Raw genomic sequence first — 21,768 nt, 5'->3', positions numbered from 1 at the left:
ATTTGAACCATATTCTGGGCCAATTAGCTACGAGCCTTCTCGTAGTGCGTCGCGAGGCGCTCTCACCTCTCTCACAGTTTTTGCCAGAGTAGCCCTCCGGGCAGACGCAGTGGTACTCATCAGGTTCCGTGTTCATACACGCACCCCCGTTCACGCACGGCCGATGGCTGCCGCAGTAGTTCAGGTCTAGGGGGAAAAAAAACAAAAACAGACAAGTTAAACGCACACGCGCGCTTGCACGCGCATACACACACTTGCATGTATGCACTTGCATGCATGAATGAATGCACGCATGCACACGCGTGCACACACAAGCTAGGGCTGTCCAGAATTCCTTCTTTTGGGCTCTGGAGCTTTGCCACTAACCAACAGTGAATATTCAGTGCTTCAGTGGGGAGGGACGAGGCAGAGCAGGACTAGGGGGAAAACTCGGACGTCTCTCGGCTGAGATGGACAGCACCAATGTAAATTCTGTTTTTCTACAGTAGCTTTGCTTGTTATTAAATTGATTAAAAACATTTTAGCTTTATAGTTAATTTGTACAGTTTTAGTGTTTCCCAAGAATCTGAGAATCTGCTTCAAATAGATGCACAGAAGACAAACACTAATACTCTGACATTTTTCTGTCAAAGAAAACCAAAAATCACTGTGAAATAATCATTGTGAACGTTTACCATCTCAGAAAAGGGAATAAAAACAAATGAAAAACAAATGTCAGAACAAGGTAGCACAATTGGAACAACAGCAGCACACATTTCAATAAATGAGCAATTTCTTTTCAATCTTTCAAACAAACAAACAAAAAGAATAAAATCAGGATTCTGCCTTGCCTTTAAAGTGCCCAACGTGAAATTAATTTTTTTAACTTGTTAGAGTTTCATTTAAAGCGTTTCCAGACAGCTGAGCTCTTCGGTAGGTCTTCTTCCCTTTAACGTGAACTGAAGTGCGAGGTGAGTGAAAAGGATGTCGAGTGCCTGAGCTGAGATGGTGTGTAGTTCCACATTTTAACATTGCACACATTTTTATTATATATATATATATATATATATATATATATATATATATATTTATTTTAGTAGAACGTTTGGATTTATTGAAAGCCTACATTTACAAAAGAAAAAACACACCCCAAAAACCCAAATGCCCAAATTAAAAACCGAATACCAATGAATAAATATCCAAATAGTAGTGCATTAGGGTCCAGCCCAAGCATGCATGCACACACATGCGCACATGCAGCACTGGGTACGAATGGTTGATCACCTTTGTTGCAGAGAAGACCTCCCCAGTTCTTCTCACAGATGCACTCCCATTTATTGGTGCAGGTGCCGTGGACACAGCCCGGATACGGCACGCACTCGTCACACAGAGGGCCCTGCCAGCCGTACTTACACCTGTGACCACACACACAGACACACACAGACACGCACGGCTCAGTGCACTTCCTACCAGCGCCATCCGCAGAGCGCTCTGGATCCCAGCCTGGCTCCAAAGCCACGTGCGCATGCATGTTACACAGAGCCTTCATGAGTCTGGAGCTTAAAAAAACCCTCCAACCCACCCTGCTTGTCCGCACATTCACCCCACGTTCACACAACCACACTCAACAATAAACCTAGACATATGTCAGAGATTTTAGATTATTTTATAGCTATATGATAAACGGCATTATGACATTTAGAATTTTGTATGCTAGTCCATCCTCCCCTATTAAATCAATACAAATACCAAAAACTTTGACGCAGCTTTGATGTTCAAATTCCATAACTGATTAAGCAGGCTGAAGTGTGGTGGTTTTCAAGAACTCATGAATGAAAGACAAACGAGTTCTCACTTGGCTTACATTCTCAGGGCCATGTGGGAGTGTACTGAAACCCAAACGGTCCAATCAGAAGCCATTAATGCGCTTCCCCAAAAGACGGTCCAAACCACTCTGTGCTGGGCGCAGACACTGCTCTTCAAGCCACTCAACAGGGTGCCCTGGCTCCAATCAGGCCAGGAGCATCATGGCGCGTGCCATTCTGCACACTTCTAACGAGTATATGTGCAGCGTTTAATAAGTGAAGAAATGCAGGAAGGCAACATTCAGTCGCAGGCCTGGTTGATGGACCAGTCGGGACAAAGTGTGCCGACATGGATATCAGAATATTTACTTACACACTACACGCATGCGTGTGCGTACACACCCGCACATAGTGACTGATGGGTTAGCTAATCAGTTGGTTTAGAGTGATGTGGTGTTATTTCAGGGCCAGTAACAACCTTGTTCCAGCTGTCTCCACATTTCACTCAGAGCTATTTAAAGCTCTTACACTCTCTATAACAAACAACCTGCCCACACACACACTTACTGATACCAACTATCTGTACCGTCTAACAGTCAACAGCATTCTTCCAAGCTTACCTCTAGCAGAGACAGGCACACGATCACACCCAGCTAACTGAAACCGTGGTAACCTACTACCCTAACCAACTCCAGTAGTTAACTCGAGCAACCAAAGATAATCACTATAGTGATTATAGGCCTCAATTCCACTGACCGAGCACCAACCGCCACTGGCAAAAGCCAAGCACACTGCCATCAACACACTACTCAGTCACACACGGTCCGGCTGCTAACCCAGCAGTCTGCGGCCAAATCGGGATTTTCCCAAGACAACAAATAAATCGGCAGCGGCCTGCTGAACAAAGCTCAGTTAAAAACCAGAGAGGAGTTTACTAAAATGTTTTGGCAAATCTCCAGACTACCTTAAAACCTCTGACTAGCTGACCTAATCAACAGGCCTGTGCCTGCACCTACACTTACACATGGTTGAACATTTTCCTGCATTTAGGAAGTGACTCTTCCTGGGAATCTAGGAGTCCCAGGAAAACTGGTTGTTTTTTTTAATCATTAATAAAAAAAATAAATAAAAGAAATAAATAAATAGATTTAAAAAGCAAGGCCTTCATTTGTGTTAATCCATCCTTTACTTCCAAAACAAATAAGAGAGATATAAATGAGAAGAGGAGATACAAACGTCATGCCTTCCTTTAGCTTTTTTGATGATCTCTTATTCTGCTACACTAATATTCTGGCCCATTACAGCTGAAGCCGTACACCTTTCCCAGGAAGAAATACCAGCATTAAACACACGATTAGCAAAGCTAGCCCCTAGAGCCAGAGTGCCTGGATACAGGCCTGTTCAAACCAGAAAACACTGGATGAGAGTGACATGCCACTCTCAGTGGGGGGGGACGTGAAAGATGAGAGCACATTATTGTGGGTGTTATTTTATTAGAGCTGAGAGACTCTGCAATCCCTCTCTGAGCCATGGACCAATGTCTGAACATCACACACACACGCACTCCAATATCATGCAAGCCTACACAAACAAGCCATAACTAGCATACTGGCATATTTGGGCATGTTTTTGTGTGTGTGTGTGTGTGTGTGTGTGTGTGTGTGTGTGTGTGTGTGTGTGTGTGTGTGTGTGTGTGTGTGTGTGTGTGTGTGTGAGAGACAGAGAGAGATAGTGGGGAGAAGGACTAGAGAGGTTCTATGAAACACTACAGAGTGAGGCACAAGCATGAAGATGAGCAGGGGGGGCTGTAGACTCACGTGCACTGTCCCGGGACGCTACATGTTCCATGAAGCTCACTGCAGCCCAGCTTACAGATGGCTGCAACAGACAGAACCTGAAGATCAAAACTGCACCTATACAGTCCAGGCTTATGAGCACAGACTCATTAAAAATGGGGTAAATGAGGGGTGGGGTGGCTTATAATACAAAACATCTCATGTTGCTGTAACACACACACGCACACACCTTTCTTGCAGTCCGGGCCGGTCCAGCCCTCCAAGCACTGCTGGTTGCCAAGGCGATCGCACTCATAGTGGCCAAAGTAGTCGTCACGCGGACGACACTGCTTGTTGCATTTGTTGCCGTAGTAATAGCGGTCGCATCGCACACGCACACTGTAGCGCAAGCTCGCCGTGAGGCCGTTGTGCTGGATGACCTGCAGCTCGTCGCCAGGGTTCATCTCTCCTCGATACACACTCCGCTCAATCAGCAAGCTTTCCTCTGCACGCACACACACACACGGAGAGTTGGTTTGCATGTTTGTTTGCAAGGTCTACGTGTGTGTGTGTGTGTGTGTGTGTGTGCGCACGCACATACATGTTTGTCAGTTAGTCACCTGTGAAAACAGAGCGATATTAGGAAAAGTCATTGTGATATTCTAGTTTTTTTAATTAAGTTTGCAATATCTGCTAAACAACCATAAACTATTAATGATAAACAATTTGTAAAAGACAAATCATTTCTACATGAAGCCAATTACCTCCTCAGGCAATAAAAAAAATGCATATTTAAAATAAGGGTGTAGGTGTATGGACTACAAAGTGTATTGCGATATTAACAATGCATTATGGATGCAAAATGCAATCATTGCCTTTATGTTAAAAACACACAGGAGAGCCCTTGCTGGGACTGCATTTTTCCCACCATGTGAATGTTGAGAACACTAAAAATCCCACAGAAAACCTACCTGGAATGTCTGAGACCAGTGAGGATGCACACACACACACACACACACACACACACACACACACACACACACACACACACACACACACACACACACACACACACACACACACACACACACAGATTCTGTGTTTTGTGGCCTGGTGAATGGCCTCCTTATGGATGATGTATAAAAGATTGAATATGGTACACATACAACCATAACTGTATACAAAGTGTATGCATTGCATATGTGGGATCCCCATGTGTTAACATGGTTCTGCTGTATCAGGTTTGTTTTAGAGAGCACAGTTCCCAGTGTATATTCCCCTGAGAAGGTGCTGGTCTGTTTGTATGGCCACTATTAAAATACCCCCCTCCTCCCTCTTCACTTGTGAATATTTGTATGGTTGGACCCCAGCCGACTATACACCCATCTACAACAACAAAGCCTTCTAGGAAGCAGGAAAATGCCTCCATGCTTCCTAAGTGTTTATGGCCTCCCTCTGAAAGGCCCCAGGGGCAATTCAAGGCCTTATGCGTGCCTCAGTCCAGAACCAAGAAACACAAATGCACACATGGCAGACTGCAAGAGTTCGATAACGGTGCCGCCTGCCCGTCATCCTGCTCGACTTCCACTAAGTCTCTCTGTCTCCCTGCCTCCATACACCCCCCTCAGGAAGTACAGACTCTGACTACTTGGGAGCTGGAGAGGAAATAACAGGAGGAACTGACCAGCTAAAGAGACAAGGGAAAGCCCCCTCTCACCATTACCACCCCCCACTCCCAACCTCTGTTTCTTCTCTTCTCTCTCTCACCAGCACATTGTGACCTTATAAACAGCCCTGGATTCATTCAGGTGGGCTGAGAGCACTGGAGTTTTGAGTCTTGCTCCTCTTTGAAGCACTCAGAGGAGCAAGCAACCAAAAGCCAGAAGCTCTACAAAGCTGCTTAAACCTTGAATAAGAAGCATCTAAAGCAACCATCATTTTTGGAACATCACGGCATCACAGAATTGTTTCAGCTGGATCAAAAACCTATGAAGTTCCAGTGGAGCCACACACACACACACACACACACACACACACACACACACACACACACACACACACTACATCTGCAGTTTCTGGTATTTGCTCAATGTAGTCCATTAAAGGAAGATTCTAAACTCTGTGGAAAACCCGCCAATGTTGCAAGACTGCATGTCCCTTACAAACAAAACAGCAGGGGGAGGAGCTCCGAGGGTGTCTATGAGCACCTCAGCATGTGGTCAGTCTGCAGTCCCTTCATAACTCCTCCCCTCAGATCTGTTCCATGAATCAGGCCCCACCCCTTCAGGCTTTCTCCCTACATGGAAATGGGATTACGGAGATACAACTAAAAGCTTTGACATACTGTCCCAATTTCAGCCTAAAAAGGAGTGAACACAGCGTTTCACATCAAGTGTGTCAACCTCCATTTTTCTTCCCCATGTCCCTCTCTGTGTGTGTCTGTGTCTGTCTTTAAAAAAAAAAAAGAAAAAAAAAAGAAAGAAAGAAGAAGTAGCACTCATCACCTAATTCATTTCCAGCAATTAGTTATAAAAATACAGACCAATCGCTCTCCCTCTCTTCTAGGGGACACAATTACACTGTTACTGGGGAGAGTGGTGGAGGTAGAGTGGACTTGCTCTCTTACAGGAGTGCATTTCAGAAAGTGCAGTGGTTGGGGTGTGGGTCTGTGTGTGTGTGTGTGTGTGTGTGTGTGTGTGTGTTCACACAGTTTGACTAGCCTAAAAATGCATGCACACACAGTCACAGGCATGCAAACATGCCCATGCCGACACACACACACACGTCATGAAACAGTTAAGCAGGCACAGAACTAGATAATAATTTGACATTTAATCAACAGTCCACCTGCCCAAGCGTGTTCAGCTAACAGGACGTGCCTCACCACGTGTCCTTCTTCCACACCACCAGTGAACCAACAACAGCTTATGACCAAAGTGGGTATTTCACTCTTCACCGAACACCCCCCCCCCCCCCCAATAGTGGAGCATCTTTTCTCTTCCAGCCTGAATGCAGGCAGAAATCGCAAAGTTACAAAGAAAAAAAACTGAAATGGCATTTCAATGACAACCTGTTTCACAATCCCATTTCTATAAAAAGATGTTTTTTAAAAGGTAGGTGTGGAGCCAGTGGTGCAGTCCTAGTTATACACAGAGGTTTCCTGTCACTACAATTGCCCAGGAAGACTGCACAGTCCGAGTGTGGGCATAAATCTGGCCGTGTGCTGACGTACGGACAAGCCAGCAGGTGCAGACGCCCCCATGCCCTGCCCCAGCCCAGAGTGAACCACCTCACTGTTATCAGGAATCAAGGCTCCAAGCCCACTTATTTTTAAGAGCAGATTGCACCCCCCCCCATGTCTGAGAAAGGGAACTGCTATGTGGGACAACTTTTAACTTGCTCACTCACACACCTATACATCATTACCCCATATATTTTGTTCCGTCTCTCCATCATTTTCTCTCTCTAAAAGCGAACTCTGTGCCTTTGACCCTAAAGGTCAGTCACTGGGCAAGGTAGCGGAGCAGAAAGCATCCCATTGAAACTCTTCCTCACGAGTCTCTCCAGAGACTTCCTTACACACCTGGTTACGGCTTCACCACAAATGTTGATGTTTAACACTACAGCAATTTTTTTTCTTGCCGTTTCAATTTCTGTTTTTTTTTTTCCTTTGAGATTGTGCAGACCATTTCATTTGTAAACCCTCGTGAGACCAGGCTACCAAAAAAAAAAAAAAAAGCAGCCTCATTCACTGCCAATCAAATCATTGTCTATTCAGTAGCACACACCTGAACTTAACTGACCTTTGTATGAGCAGTTTTCTCTAAAATTCCCTTCAGACACCTAAAAACTCACAAATGCAATCAAAGAACGAACAAATTTTCCCAGCGCTGTCAGAAAATGATTTCTGCATATCTTACTAATTCATCTCTAGTATCTTTAGGTTAAAAAAAAAAAAAAAAAAAAAAAAAAGCTCACAAACACAAACACACACACACACACACACACACACACACACACACAAACACACACACAAACCCCTTGTGATATACAGAGGTGGGTAGTAAAGTGCTACACTTACTCCATTACATTTACTCAAGTACCTCTTTTGAACAAATTGTACTTTTAAGGGTTGTTTTAAAAATGTACTCTTACTTGAGTACATTTGCCAAACTTGACTTCTGTCACATTTTAAAATATTTTTTTACATTTTGTAGGTTTCACTACAACCTGTAAAGTGTGGGAGAGTCAGCAAAATTCCTAAAGATCATCACTGAGTGACCCCGCTTTGCTTCAGTAAGTTAGAGACAACTGGACAGCAGACCGACACAATGAACAGTGAATAGGCACATTTTCCAGCATGGGACTCAAATTACATTTATGAAAAGTAGATTGCAATATATTCTTTTCTTTAAGGATCACATATCTGTGTGTGAAATTGGTGCTCTTTCCTAATGTGCTTTATTAATATGAACGTAAAGTGTAGTCTGGTCCAAATTATATTCTGAGAAAAAAATGGCTAGCTACCTACGTAGCTATAAACTACAAGCATCAGAAAAAGCAACTCATGCCCCATTTTGAGGCATACTTTCAAGATTATAAAAGGTTTTAATGTTATAAAAATTAAAGTTTGTTATTGATTTTATATATATTTATAGCTAGGCAACACAGGATATTGAACAGCTAGCTAGCCGGTCTGGCTAATTGGCCACCTAATAATTGCACAGTAAATAACAAAAGACAAAAGATATCTAGTAAGATACCTTTGGCAAGAGCTCAGCATATTCCCACAGAGTGTACTAATCACAAAGTGATCAAGTCCAATGCGATGCTTGTGGCTTAAGTTATACGAGTATCCAAAATGTTTTCAGGTTTTTTTTACCCATTATATTTGAGTACATCTACATGTACAGCATTTAGCAGATGTGTTAGTTTACACTCACATATTATGTATAGTAGGCCTATGGAAAACCAGTACTAAGGAAAGCGGAGGCCCTCTGTGTTGGCAGACTAATGCTGGACACTGAAGAGGGATGTTTCTGAGGGCAAATATTCGTGAAATTCATACACCTGTACAAGACTGTACATATTTCTATGTATAACAACCTTATTTATGAATAAGTAATAAGAACTTACTGTAAATTTCACTTAAACCGCATATATTTTGTCCGGTATTATTAAATGAGTTCCAATGAAGTAACTCACTACTTGAGTAGTCTTAACAGATACTTTCTTTTACTTAAGTAATAATTTAAATGATTACTTTTCCTTCTTGAGTAATTAGTATTTTAAAAGTAACAGTACCTTTACTTGAGTACAGTTTTTGGCTACTCTACCCACCATTGGTGATATCTAAAAGAGAGGATCAAGCTGAATAGATACACAATACACACACACACACACACACACACACACACACACACACAATACACACACACACACACACACCACCACACACAAAAGCACTTTAACTGCAAGTGCTTATGTGGTAGATACAGTTGACACTAGCTAATTGACATTATACCATTCAACAATGAACCTAGTCCCTAAGCCAAATGTTATGTTTGAGCCAGACAACAAGGGACTGCCTGTGAATTTGGATGAGGCAGTATTCTGTGTTGTAAAAAAAAAAATAAAAAAAAAATAAAAAAATAATAAAAAAAAAAGATCCATCTTGAAAGGAAATATGTCTAAGATTACACCTTAGACTCAACCGTACTGATTGAACCAGTGCGGCTGGCAATACAGTAACTCCGTTTAGAGCCTCCCTTAAACTGGACAAAGTGAACATATGGTTTTATAGCCAAGGAACATGAAAACCGAAAAATAAACCAGAAGGATATGGCGAGTCACTTTAGCGGACCAGTAAGCAGTTTAATGAGTACTTATTGTACTGACTTATAAACTAGCCTACTTACCAAAAGTGACTCCGTTTATATGTACGGCAAAAATCAGGCTGCAGCTTAAATTATTATTATTATTATTATTATTGCTGTAATATTGCCTAAAGCATCATTTGCTGATCAAAGAATAAAGACTACTATTTTATCACATTGCACTGTTGACCTTTTGTTTAGTTCACTCACACTTACCCACTCTCTTACTGAATCACCCACTCTCTTACTGAATCACCCACTCACATTTCAAACCACTCCTAATTCTCTGTTGCCTTCCTATAAAGTGTATTATAATTGTGTTATAACCGTTTAAACGTTACCAATACACAATTTTAGCTTTTGCACTGTGAATATTAAACATGACATTCCCTTAAGCCCTCTGCTTTATACTGTGACAAAACTAATCTAATGTGTAACGGGCGCGCGCGCACACACACACGCACCCCCTTCAATCTTGACCTAAATCCCATCTGATGTTCTTTTGTTTGGCTTTAACAAAGGCACACAAGGTACAAGCATACTTGATCTGTACGCGCGCGTTTGTATGCTGCTTGCACCAAGCTGGCCGACACAATTTGTTTGGGCTGGATTCCTCAGTCAACTTGGTTTCCCGAACAGGCCTAGACCGCCGAGACAAACAGGACACAGCTGCGCACGGGACGTCAGTCCTCCCATGTCTGAGAGCGCGGCACTGGCAATGGAGCCTACAAGACAACCCATCCGGCAGGCCTCAGACACAGAGACCGCTGAGTGATGGGGCAAACAAGACAACCAGGCAAGCTTCACTGGAGCATACCAGCATTTACTGCGCAAGTGTCAACAGCATGACGTCTGAAACACCCAGAAAAAAGGCTTACATATAAGGTCCTATTCGCTTGATAGCCAATCTGTTGGGTAGTGCACCGTAATACTGGTCTACTTTGTACTTCGCAACTGTTAGTTATAGCCAAAGTTAACAATAAATGTCAAAAGTCCCTTGGATGTCAGACCCATTTCAGCAGTAAGTAATCAATCACTTATATAAAAGGACCTGATGTTACCCTTAAAAAAATAAGAGCTATGAGGATGGTGTTGGTGTGGGACAGGTGGATTGAAAGTGGTGGTGTGGTGTCGGGGATAGGTGGGGTAAGGACAGAAATACTTTTCCTTGCAGCTCCCTAGTGTAGGCCTACATAAACTTTAAAATGGGAAAACAAACCATACAACATTCTTTTCATTGTTATTGGTTCTTCTCTATGAACTACCATCAGTCCCATCACTACTCCTCACAGTAAACAGAACCGTTGTCTTCAGTGCTAACCGCTGTGTGCCAAGTTAGCTGGCTAGCTTGATACCAATGATAGCTACTGCACAGATACCCCTTGCATATGAACAGTTCTTTGAAAAGATCAGTGAAATTGTTGGCTAGTTTGCGAATAGCAAAATGTTCCTGGTGTTTCACACTGCTTCATAGCTAATGTTAGCTTGCCTGGTAGCTAGCTAGTCACATTTCCATCAGGCTAAGTGTAGAAAACATGCTCCCTTGTATCTACTTTGATAAGCTAAACAAATATTATGCTTTTGTAACATATTGGCCTATTTGCCAGAACTGGTATGTCATCCAGGTACCTTTTGTGCACTGGAAAGAATTTATCATTTTGGTCACATTCTGCATACGACATACTGATTTGGGGTCCAATCAGTGCACAAGTAACATGTAGTAGGCCATTTCGAATACAGCCTTAATGCAACAGTGGCAGAAAACTTTTCCCAAGTGGGTGGAACCTTCATATGTACACACGGCCTTGTAGTATGGTTTGTGATCGTCACATACTGGATACCATACTGCATACTACAATGGGGACCAGTATCCAGTAAGCAGTATACCCTGAACGCAGTGTGCAGTATGCCAATGAAAACGTCTCTTCTGTCTGTTCTAGGCCAGCCTGTTAGGCAGTTGACAAGACCATGAAGAATTAGTCCTCATTCACTTGGAGCGAATTCCTGTCATTTAATGACTGTCATCATTTGCCAAAGAAGTACAAAAAGTAAAGTGATTTTTATTTATATATAAAGTACTTGCATATATAAAGTACTTACATATTGGTATTTAACAAATAGACATTAAACAATTACATATGACATCATGCAGGCCTGCCCAGAAATAAGCTTTGGATCTCCTGTCTCAGTTATTAGGGGTGTAACTCTCTGACCACATGATTTAAGATGGTCATCTACAATTTTTAGGACACGATTCTGTTCAGTCATAAAATTCCACCACGTTTCTCTTTGACCTTAGCACAAATTGGAAATGTCTAAAATTCTGACGTTGCTATAGATGCTCATTTTCCTAGGTAGCTAGCTACGCCTGCGCTGACTTGCCATCGTGATCAGGTTACAGACAATATTTGCATAGTTCCTTCATTAGTAAGAATAGGAAGAGGACCTATATTCATCATGACTATATTACTGAAAATAATATCGTAGCCCACCATGTGAAAAATAACATTTGGGAAGTGCAGAGAGACTGACATTGCTGCAATTTTATTGTTGTTTATTAATCAGAATAATTTTAGAAGAAACCTCCTCATCCACATCCCCCGCCCCCCAAAAAAAAAACTTTTTAAATTTTTTTTTAAAAAAACAAAAACAAACAAACCCATGAGCCCTTAAAAAGCCAGGAAAACACTGCTCATGCAATAATGCTAATAATGCTAACTTGCTATTTAAAGCTGTAGAAAACATAGGGATTTTTATACATAGAGAGTTTATTTTATTTTATTCAATAAAATTATGTGACCTTGGATAACAGTTATCACAAAAAAAAACTGCCGTTATCCAGGACCACAACACTGGTACAAACGCATGCAGTTTCCTACTAGTATCAAGACACTTCAGAACGTGGTGTCTGGTGTCCGTTTAATAAATGTGCTACTTACCCTCATTTCTGGTTGTGCTGTTGTCCCAGTGCCATACCTCGACAATTAGGGTGTGCGCCCGCTTGACAAGGAAATACAAAATATAAAAATGAAAAAAAAGATCAGAAACAGTACATTAAATAAATAAAAATCCACAGGCAAATGAGACACACAACCTTCTAAATCATGCACACACACATTTAACAAAATTAGCTTCTAAATTATATTGTCCTATAAATAACGCAGAATTGAGGTGCTCTTTGACCAGCATAGTGAAGTGACCACACACACTGACCATTCATGTGTATTTTATGCACGCTCGAGTGTGACAGGAGGTGTGTGGGAGTGGATGGGTGTGTGTGCAGCAAGTTAGCGAGTGTGTCTATTGATGCATTAGAGTCAGAGAGCGTGAGAGCGAACGTGAATACGAGCGTGTGAATGTGTCTTCATGGGCAAGAAGATACACATGTCGAGATGAGTGTGTGTGTGTGTGTGTGTGTGTGTGTGTCAGTGTGTCATAATGCGAATATGTGAGTAACCTGGTTCCCACGATATAGTGATTGATTAGCTTGGTAATAAACCAGACAACAGTGAGAAAAGACAAGGGTGTGTGTGTGTGTGTGTGTGTGGCAGAGAGAGAGAGAGAGAGAGAGAGAGAGAGTGTGAATGTGTGTGTGTGCCAGAGAGAGATTAAGACTAAGCATTTAAGTACAGTTTGAGGTCAATATTGTAATCATAATCTTCAGATCTCCAATTGCTCAATAGAAGGTCATCCAGAATGGACCTAGCAAAACACGCAAAGTGAATCTTTTGTTGTTACATACCTGTGATTCCTGTATTTATGAATTATTTATTGTTTGATACAAGTCTTAGACTCAAATTTAAATGCATCAAACATCACACTGATGGTCATAATTTTCAGGTCCTGTTTCATCAACATAAAACGATCCACTGTACACACCTTTACCAACATTCATTTGTGCATTTAGCTACTTACATTACTCAGATCCGACACCTAATCTTTGCAGTACCCGACATGTGATCTTACTTGAACTTTTGCATTTTAAAGTCAGGATAAACTAAACATCCCCAAACACGCAAGCACAATTGTGTCACACACTCGCAAGCTGGTATAGCACACAGCGTGGGCGCTCAAACGGGTCTTCAGGTGATAGCTAAGACACGCTGGGTGACGTTCTGTCATCAGCTCAGCACTGCTACCCAACAGGTCGTATCCTTTTCCAAGACACTAGACACCAGCACTATGTCTTCTGGGAGGGGGTTAGTTTTCATTAGGCAGAGGGAAACGGGATACCCAGCACACACAGACGTGCAAACGTACGCTCACGAATGCAAGTGCGTGTGCACACACGTGTGTGGACATGTGTGCGAGCACGCTCGCTCTCACCCTGCCAGTCAATGAATACGTTAGAACTTCGCGCTGCCTTTTGGCGCATGACAAAAGACTGTCCAAATTTCACACACCAAGTGACAAACATGTACGTGGGGGAGGGGTCTCGGTTGTTCACCTCATTTGTTTACTATTCCATGAATGTCAATTGTCCAATTAACACGTGCAGACAAACACACATATACAATCATTTTGTCTACTCACTCAAAGTTCCTAAACAATAACTCTCAACCTTTTCAGATCCAGACATGAACCACCATGATCCCATAAAACTGGAAAACCAATCCAACATCATCCCAACAAACTAGAAATCCCACCCCAAATTCATACCAACAAACCAGAAAACCCAGGTCAAAACCAGGGCACTAAATCAAATACTGACCCCCAACTGACTCTATAAGTTACTGATTTGACCCGGACCTACAGAACTACAACCACATGAAAAAACAAGCAGTGTGCCTTCAACCAATAAGATTAGGACAGTCATTTAACAGGGCTCCTTAGTTGTGCAACAGAAAACTGTTTGCCCCATCATCAGGAGTTTGTGAGTTTGATTCCTGGTTATGCCACAGACATATGTGGCTGGGAGCCTGAGAGCAACATTGGTTCTGCTCTCCCCTGTCCATCACAGAAACACTAGCCAATCATGGATGCCTGTGACCTCAAGCATCAGAAGGGGGTGGATACCTCTAATCCTCCAAGTGTGTAACGCTGCCCTCTTATGTTTGAGCAGCTGGTTATTGGCTGCATGCTCCTTGGAGACAGCATGTGATGGCAGCTACTGTGTAACAGGGGGAGAATTACCCGACAGGTGGGAAAGGGTTAAACTTGGGGACAATGACATAAAATGGGGAAGAATCCAAAACCAAGGGTAAAGAGACCTTAGAAACAGAGACTGTGCCAGCACAGCTACACACAGCATCTGTAGCAATCTGGTGTAGCCCATTTAATAAAACCTCTCATACTGTCATGAAATATTATCAAAATCTTGAAGACCCACACACAAGTTGGCTACTGTATACATGAATGACATTCCCTTTAACTGAAAACTACATTTTCAGTGTGGAAAAAGACAAAATAAATGCTAACGTCATTTGACCTGCTAAATTTCACCTTTTTTTTTTTCAAACTTTTACCAACAATTCCGCAGGTTATTAGGGGCGCGGTCCCTGTCCATTGCCAGGCTTTCCTTGCTAAGTTTGAATTATATTTCAGTTGAGACTAAAGATGCTTCCACACATCGGAGAAACGGCCCAGTTCCAAACCTGCAGACCTCCCAAATTGAGGGAGCACTTTGAATCCTTTAAAAGCAGCTCATCACCAGTTTGGTTTTCCAGCTGCTGTTATTACGAGGGTCACTTGTGTGCATGCAGACGGAGTGCCAAGCTTGGCTTACGAGGCCAGACGGGGGGGGGGGCACTCTCCAGAGCGCCGCAAGAGGAGAAAAAGCAGGACAGGTTAGGAAGAAAAAAAGGAGCAATGAGACAGAGAGGAGTCAGGGCTGTTCTTTACAGTGTTAAGTCACGTTTACTAAATTCTGCAGCCAGCGGTCTCCACCTTCAGCACCCATTTCCATCAAGTCCCCTACTTTAAGAGCGCCGCCCATTAGGAAAAATAGTCTCAGGTAATATGGGTATCAGACATGTGAACGAGCTCATGCTTTGGTGGAAAAAACAACCACAAAAAGCCCCCCCAATTCTCAACAAAAGACTGGCATGTTGACCGGTATTCATCCCCTGCACGCAGCTGCAATTCCTAAGCCACAAAGATGCCTGCTGTATCCCAGAAAGCCACTGAAGAAGTGATTTACCCATGATGCTTTCTCTAGAAGGCTTATTAGAAAGGTGCTGCACGTGTTATTATGCTGTAATTTGATGGCAATTCCTGCAGGGGGCTCACTAATGGGTAATTTTCCCTTAGCATGTTACTGAGAGAGCACCCCTGTCATCCAAAGAAGAAATACTGCGTTAAAACTGATGATTTGGATCTCCAAGTGCCACCACCAAAGGACAATTCAGGAATAAGGTTGTACTTGTTAGAATAATGTTAGAATTGCTGCAATATTTGCCATTTATCATCACACACCAGATAAGCTAAATGGGTAGTGGGTTCCTTAACGGCAGGAGATTTAGATCAATAAATAGATAGTAATTGTAGCATTTATTCCTTAAAGTACCAGAATAAGCCAAATCCACAGACCCTGACAAACTATACCAATTACAGTGCTTCCATAGATACTTTGTAATCGGGCTGACGATATAATGCATTGCGATTACATTCCTTGAAATACAGACAGAGACAGATACTGCTCACCAGAATTATTTCTTTTTGTTAAAGAATACTAATGGAGGATACAACATCATCTCCAACCTCAAAAGCCACATGCCACTGCTTACATTCCAAAATCCCAAATCAGTATAGGTCACTTAAAGGAACTACATAAATCATACAAGAACCTTAAACAACCCGTAAATGTTATAGCCTAAACTCCTCGAAGCTTTATGATGTGTACTGTAGTTTTATTTATTGCATTTTTTAAAACAAAAAACAGACCTTCCTTAAAAAGATGTGGCCTAGTCTACACATCATGCACCTCAAAATTCTAAACTTGTCAGGTTGTAAGCGAACTTCCTGTGGTCGTCGTTAGAAGACCAGAGATCAGAATAGCATGGTTGGCTCCTTCACTCTAAAAATATCTGCACTGAATGTAGACCTGCGACACCAGAAATTGGCGGCTCTATCTGGAACATCAAAATCTGGGCTAATCTCAGAGTTCTTACGCTGTCCAGAAGAATTGGCCAGTATAGCCCCCTGAACACTACACCAGACATATAGCTGTAGTTTCATATATGAATCTAACAACAGGAATTTAAATGGTAAAAATTCAGGACCTGAAAGGGTCTATACCATGAAGATGCCCGCTTTCCCTTAAAAAAATTCATACAAGTTGCATCAACAACCTTCCATTGCCTGCTATAGCCTCAAAAAATGTTCCAACAGAACGCTGCAGGACCAAATACAACAGTCAACTGTAAAAATAAAAGCAATGGTCCCATGCATAAAGAAAATACAGTGCTGGAGGGCAAAAATATATTAATTACTCAAAAAAGAAGTAGCTTCACACCGTCAGCTCTTCAAATTCTAAACAGCATGTAGTGGGATTCTAGAGGGTTTTTAAAAAGAGAAGTCGACTGCAGATTTTTGATAGGCCAAGAAGGTGAAAATCTACTTTGTGCCTTGCACTCTAAACCATCCCAAAAACTCAATGATATTTAGGTCAAGTGACCGGAGGCCATGAAAGGTGGTGAACCTCTTCCTTGTGTTTAGCAGCGTTTATGGTGGCAATCTTGTCTGCGATTAGGGGAACAGTATTTGTACCATAGGTGCATCTGGGCCTGCAAAATGGGCTCATATTCCTTGGCCATTAGAAGACCCTAATGGAAATAATCAGATATAATGACTCTCAGGAGATGGCTATGGATCACAGTTGGCCAACTCTGGTCCTGGAGAGTTACAGTAATGTAGAGTACAGTCCTAACCCTAATGCAACACGTGACCAGTTAATCGTCTATCGGGAGCATGAACTGTAGAGATAGGATGTGTTGGAGCTAAACTCTGAGAAGCAGACAATCACCAGGACTGTGAATGAGCACCCATGCTATGGATCAACTACATTTAAAAGATTAGCAAGAGCTGCAGTAGCAAAGACATCCTTTAGTTTTAACTCAAAACGTCTGCACTTAGAAGAAAGGTGAAAGGCGGCTTGTTGGCTCATATTACTTTTTCCATTGCTCAGTGTTCCAGACTTTGTGCTCCTTACAGCAGGTTAGCCATTTGCCAATTTTAGAGAATTCCAAACAGCAGTTGTGCCATAAATTACAGCTCTGTAAAACTATGAAATATAGCCTCCTTGTAGTTCATGTGGCATTATGGTCTTTTGCAATCTCAAACCTATTAATACCTGATACATAGTATTGAATCGATTTAGTTTACATTACATTTGCAGCATTTAGCCGATGCTTTTATCCAAAGTGACTTACAATTATGTCTGAACACAACTTGACCAACTTAGGGTTGCTAAGGCCTTGCTCAGGGTCCCAACACTGGCAACTTGCCAGTGGTGGGGCTTGAACTGGCAACCTTACCATTTCGAGTTGAGTACCTTGCCCACTGAGCTACTACTGCCCAGTTTAATGAGTCACCATATGTAATTGTGATTTAGTTTCTTTAAAAGTGTTTGCTTTATTTTGTCCACCCATTTGGATCCTCCCTAATACCAAATTAGCCATGAGTGACCATCAGAATTGGTTTATACAACACGCTTGATTGATGCTTACTGAACTGTAGTAGAATTCTCAGCATCTGGTATGTCATCAGAAGGCAGCTGTCCAGCACTGAATCAACAATGTCATTAGAGAAGGGGTGAGAGAAGAGAGAGAGAGAGAGATAGGAGACAGAAAGACAAACAAAGCAAGCAAGCAAGCAAGCATTCAGAATGGCTTTCATGCTATCCCGTGTACTGGTTATTGCTAAATGATTAGTATGGCTAAAAATCGGATGTGCAGTTTTCCCTTCATATCACAAATGCAGTCACTGCGGTCCAAGTATTGGTCTTCAGTTTTCACTGGTCCCATGAAGCTAACAGGGCTAACAAATAAGATGTGCAAGCTCACTGCTCATCACCATTCAAAGCGCACGCTGAAAATCACCATACACTTGCCTCACTGAGTTGGAAAAGTCATCTCAAATCAGAGTAAAAAAAAAAACAAAACAGTATAGGTGGCCATCTCGAAGGTGAAATTTTCACCGTCTATATGTCCATTTCGATACAAAACAGTGTGATACACCAGTGTAAGAAACGCCAAGAGCAAGTCTGTCTGAAATTACTTCACAACTTAATTTAGGTGGAAACAAAATCTGTTATGAATTTGACATTCAGTTTGCAAACAGTAATGGGTGCACATTATATTCGATTACTTGGCAGTTACAACAGTTAGGTCTTGGCTGATTGATGTAAGTGGGTAATTGTGTAAATCTTTTTTTTGATAAATACTTCCATTAATATTGTCTCCCTTATTCTGTGTATGTCAGAAAAGACAAGGTATGGAGGGGCCAATCTGGAAACTGATCTGAATACAGATCTGAGGGGGCCATTCACATACCTACAGACTTTTGGCTCAGAGCTACTTAAATTACCATATACCTCTCATCTACACCATGTTCACAAAAAACGACTCATCATTTCAAGATGCCCTGTGAAATGCACCAACAAGCTCCAAAGACAACACCACTGTATCAATGCAAAATGTTTGCAATTGATTGTTTCATCAAAAGAGCATCCCTAATCTTATAATCTGTCCTGGTTATTAAACAATGCACCCAAGTGAAATGTGATCATATAGGCAACTCCCTCTGCACCCCTCTCTCTCTCTCCCTCCTCTTCTCCTTTTCCCGTATCTTATATCATTCTCTGAGCATGTCAGGTCTAGCCCTATTCTGTGACTTATGTAAACTATGACTGTACCGCTTACACAGCAAATTGCACCTTAACCCTCAGAAGTGATCCATCACAGATGCATTTCCACTTTCACGTTGTCAAAAGCTGTTCATGTGTGATTAGTGCATTCAAGGTACTTGGAATAGGTTTTGAGGGACTTTTTCCAGAACACAACAGATCCTCGTAAATATCTGAACCTGACCTGGTGTTGATGTTAAATTAAAATGATAACAACGGATTTACCAAGTTATTTGAAAAGCGCAGCGAGAACGAGACACTAAGCGTGAGCAAAGGTGGTCCAGTGAGAATAGCTTTACCCGTAATTGTGTGCTCCGCTTATATCAGGATTTAACTGGTAGCGTACCTCAGTGCCAATCGCATCGAGTGAAACACTTCGTACTAAATATACAGCGACATCACTTAAGGATGTAACGTTACACCCGCTGCGCGAGGGCCGCGCGCCCACCGCCAACCTCCGCGCGAAGCAAGTGTCTGGAATGCACGGGCGCTGGTGCTTGCCCACGCGCACGAAACTCTAGAGCCTCCACTGGTCACTACGTGCAAGACAACCTTGATTAATCTCCGCCTAATAGAGCGTCACGGCCACAAAGCCCCTGACTCTTCAGTAAGTCTAGATCAGAGAATTCCACGTAATTCCCCAACTCTTAAAATGCAGTCATTCATGTGCACGCAGTAAACTACAGTCTACCGCTACGAGCCTTTGACACCAAATATGCAACAGAACTCTACAACGGTCGCTAATAATGAATCGTGTTATGACAGAAACGCCCGGGTTTTGCATGCAGTTCCAAAAACCGTACAAGGAGCACAGGACACTTACCGGCCATGCAAACTGAAACGGAATAACAATGGTTCCAACATCAGAGGCCTTGTTCGGGTTATTACTGAGTCCCTTGACCTGAAACGAATTCCCACCGAGAACAGTAGAGGAACCTGTTCCGAAGGTGCAGTAACCAGAGGTAGTGACCTCCACCTGATATTCCTTTAGGCACACTTTAAAGTAGGTGTTGCACTCATCCTCACTGCACCTACGGTCCTGCACGTTCCTCGGCCCGTCGCAACACTCTCCACTCGCCAGTTCCCCGTTTTTGTTCTCAACGCTTAATAACTGCAGTTCGAAATAACCGGACGACCGGCACACCTGAAAATGACATTGAGAAAGACAATAACGTTACGGCAGTAAACAACTGTAAACATGCCTGACTCAGTTTCCTTCTAATGTTAACACTCCACAGTTGCACCGGTAACCAAAGATGTTGTAATGAATATTTAAATCACAACAAATAGAAATAGCTATTTACATTTTTTAAATTAATGTGCTAACTACACATGAGACTTAAACTATGCAATCGGCTTGTCATTTGTGCAAACAACTTTAAAGATCACATGATTTCACTGAGAAGACCTACAGTCCATAGGATTGGAATTTACCAAATTATTTTTCAAAGATAAGTTTCCCGCGAACTGAAGACATTTATGAAGCAAGACATTTATTTGAATTAATCGACGATCAAATGAATTTTGCAAGAACAAAACTAAAACGAAATTGACTCACCTCAGTCCAAAATGTCAAAATTAGGCAAACTATTGGGAAGCAACTGCCCATATAACTCCACATGACTCCTGTGAGGTTAGGGTAACGTAACGAAAAAGCAAATATATTTATCCATCATAAAACCGCTGCTTAACGGTTGCGTTATCCTCAAATGCAGACATCCACTGCACCTTTGCGCGATCTCTCACTTCGTTACCTTTCTGGGTGAGGCGAAAACGTGCAAGAAGTTGAACTTCACACATTCACCCAGTCCATGCACATACTCCTGTAGCGCGACGGCTAAAGTACAGGCACCGACTACGAGGGGACTGATTTTGAGTGACAGTCCAATAAACCATTCACAAAGGCCTTCCCCTTAACATCTGCGAAGAGCCAACCGCAAAGTACTTAGGTAAGGGGGCGGAGCACGTAAGACAAACGAGCGATAGCCTGTCTGATAATTGATCGATGTGAGATGGCAAGAAACAAAGATTTAACATCGGAAAGCAAAACTAACGATAACTGCACCAACTAAATTTTAATTTATCTTGTGCATGATGTCCATTTTACTGGCTTGTTTCGGCACACTCTCATAATGTAGGATTTTATTGTAACGCTTTAGTGACATGGACTAACCTCTGGGTGTGTGATTTGATTTATAACAGTACTAAATAAGGAGATAAATGGGGTGTCGTAGCTAGGGAATGGGAAAATTCACCGGCGTTGTAGATGCTGTTAAAGTTTAAAGTAAATGTGTGTTTGCGCCCTCTAGTGGCGCTGACGTTCCGCTGAACACTTGCATGAAGCGCAGATTTGCGTTCCACCAAGAACCCATTTGGAGCGAGTAGAGATGTTCATCTTTAAGTGTTGCTCATTCAGACGAAGCGTTTAAATCAACTTCTACACACAGAGTTCGCCTTTATAGTCTTCTGCCCTTTATCTGTTCTTTTTT

At 42.2% G+C, this 21,768-nt stretch overlaps 1 protein-coding gene across 3 annotated transcripts in view; it reads right to left on the bottom strand.

Moving 5' to 3' along the window:
- The window catches only part of jag2a (jagged canonical Notch ligand 2a), a 32,242-nt gene extending 11,120 nt beyond the window's left edge, over positions 1 to 21,122 (bottom strand). For 2 of the 3 annotated variants that reach the window (XM_035531591.1, XM_027008234.2), the window contains exons 1-8: positions 21,034 to 21,122; positions 20,838 to 20,905; positions 20,103 to 20,423; positions 12,375 to 12,435; positions 3,810 to 4,064; positions 3,602 to 3,662; positions 1,264 to 1,394; positions 67 to 186 (exon numbers count right to left, since the gene is read on the bottom strand). In XM_035531591.1, coding sequence (XP_035387484.1) covers positions 67 to 186; positions 1,264 to 1,394; positions 3,602 to 3,662; positions 3,810 to 4,064; positions 12,375 to 12,435; positions 20,103 to 20,423; positions 20,838 to 20,905; positions 21,034 to 21,079 — 1,063 coding nt within the window. In that variant the 5' untranslated portion in view covers positions 21,080 to 21,122. Of the gene's footprint in view, positions 1 to 66; positions 187 to 1,263; positions 1,395 to 3,601; positions 3,663 to 3,809; positions 4,065 to 12,374; positions 12,436 to 20,102; positions 20,424 to 20,837; positions 20,906 to 21,007 lie in introns of all 3 variants that reach the window. The other variant, XM_035531592.1, reaches the window with a different exon arrangement.
- Positions 21,123 to 21,768: the final 646 nt, after the last annotated feature.

This window comes from Electrophorus electricus, chromosome 11 (assembly GCF_013358815.1).
Source record: "Electrophorus electricus isolate fEleEle1 chromosome 11, fEleEle1.pri, whole genome shotgun sequence".
NCBI classification, from domain to species: Eukaryota; Metazoa; Chordata; class Actinopteri; order Gymnotiformes; family Gymnotidae; genus Electrophorus; species Electrophorus electricus.
The sequence above is the reverse complement of the archived record's forward strand: the minus strand, read 5'-3'. Positions and strand labels throughout refer to the sequence as shown.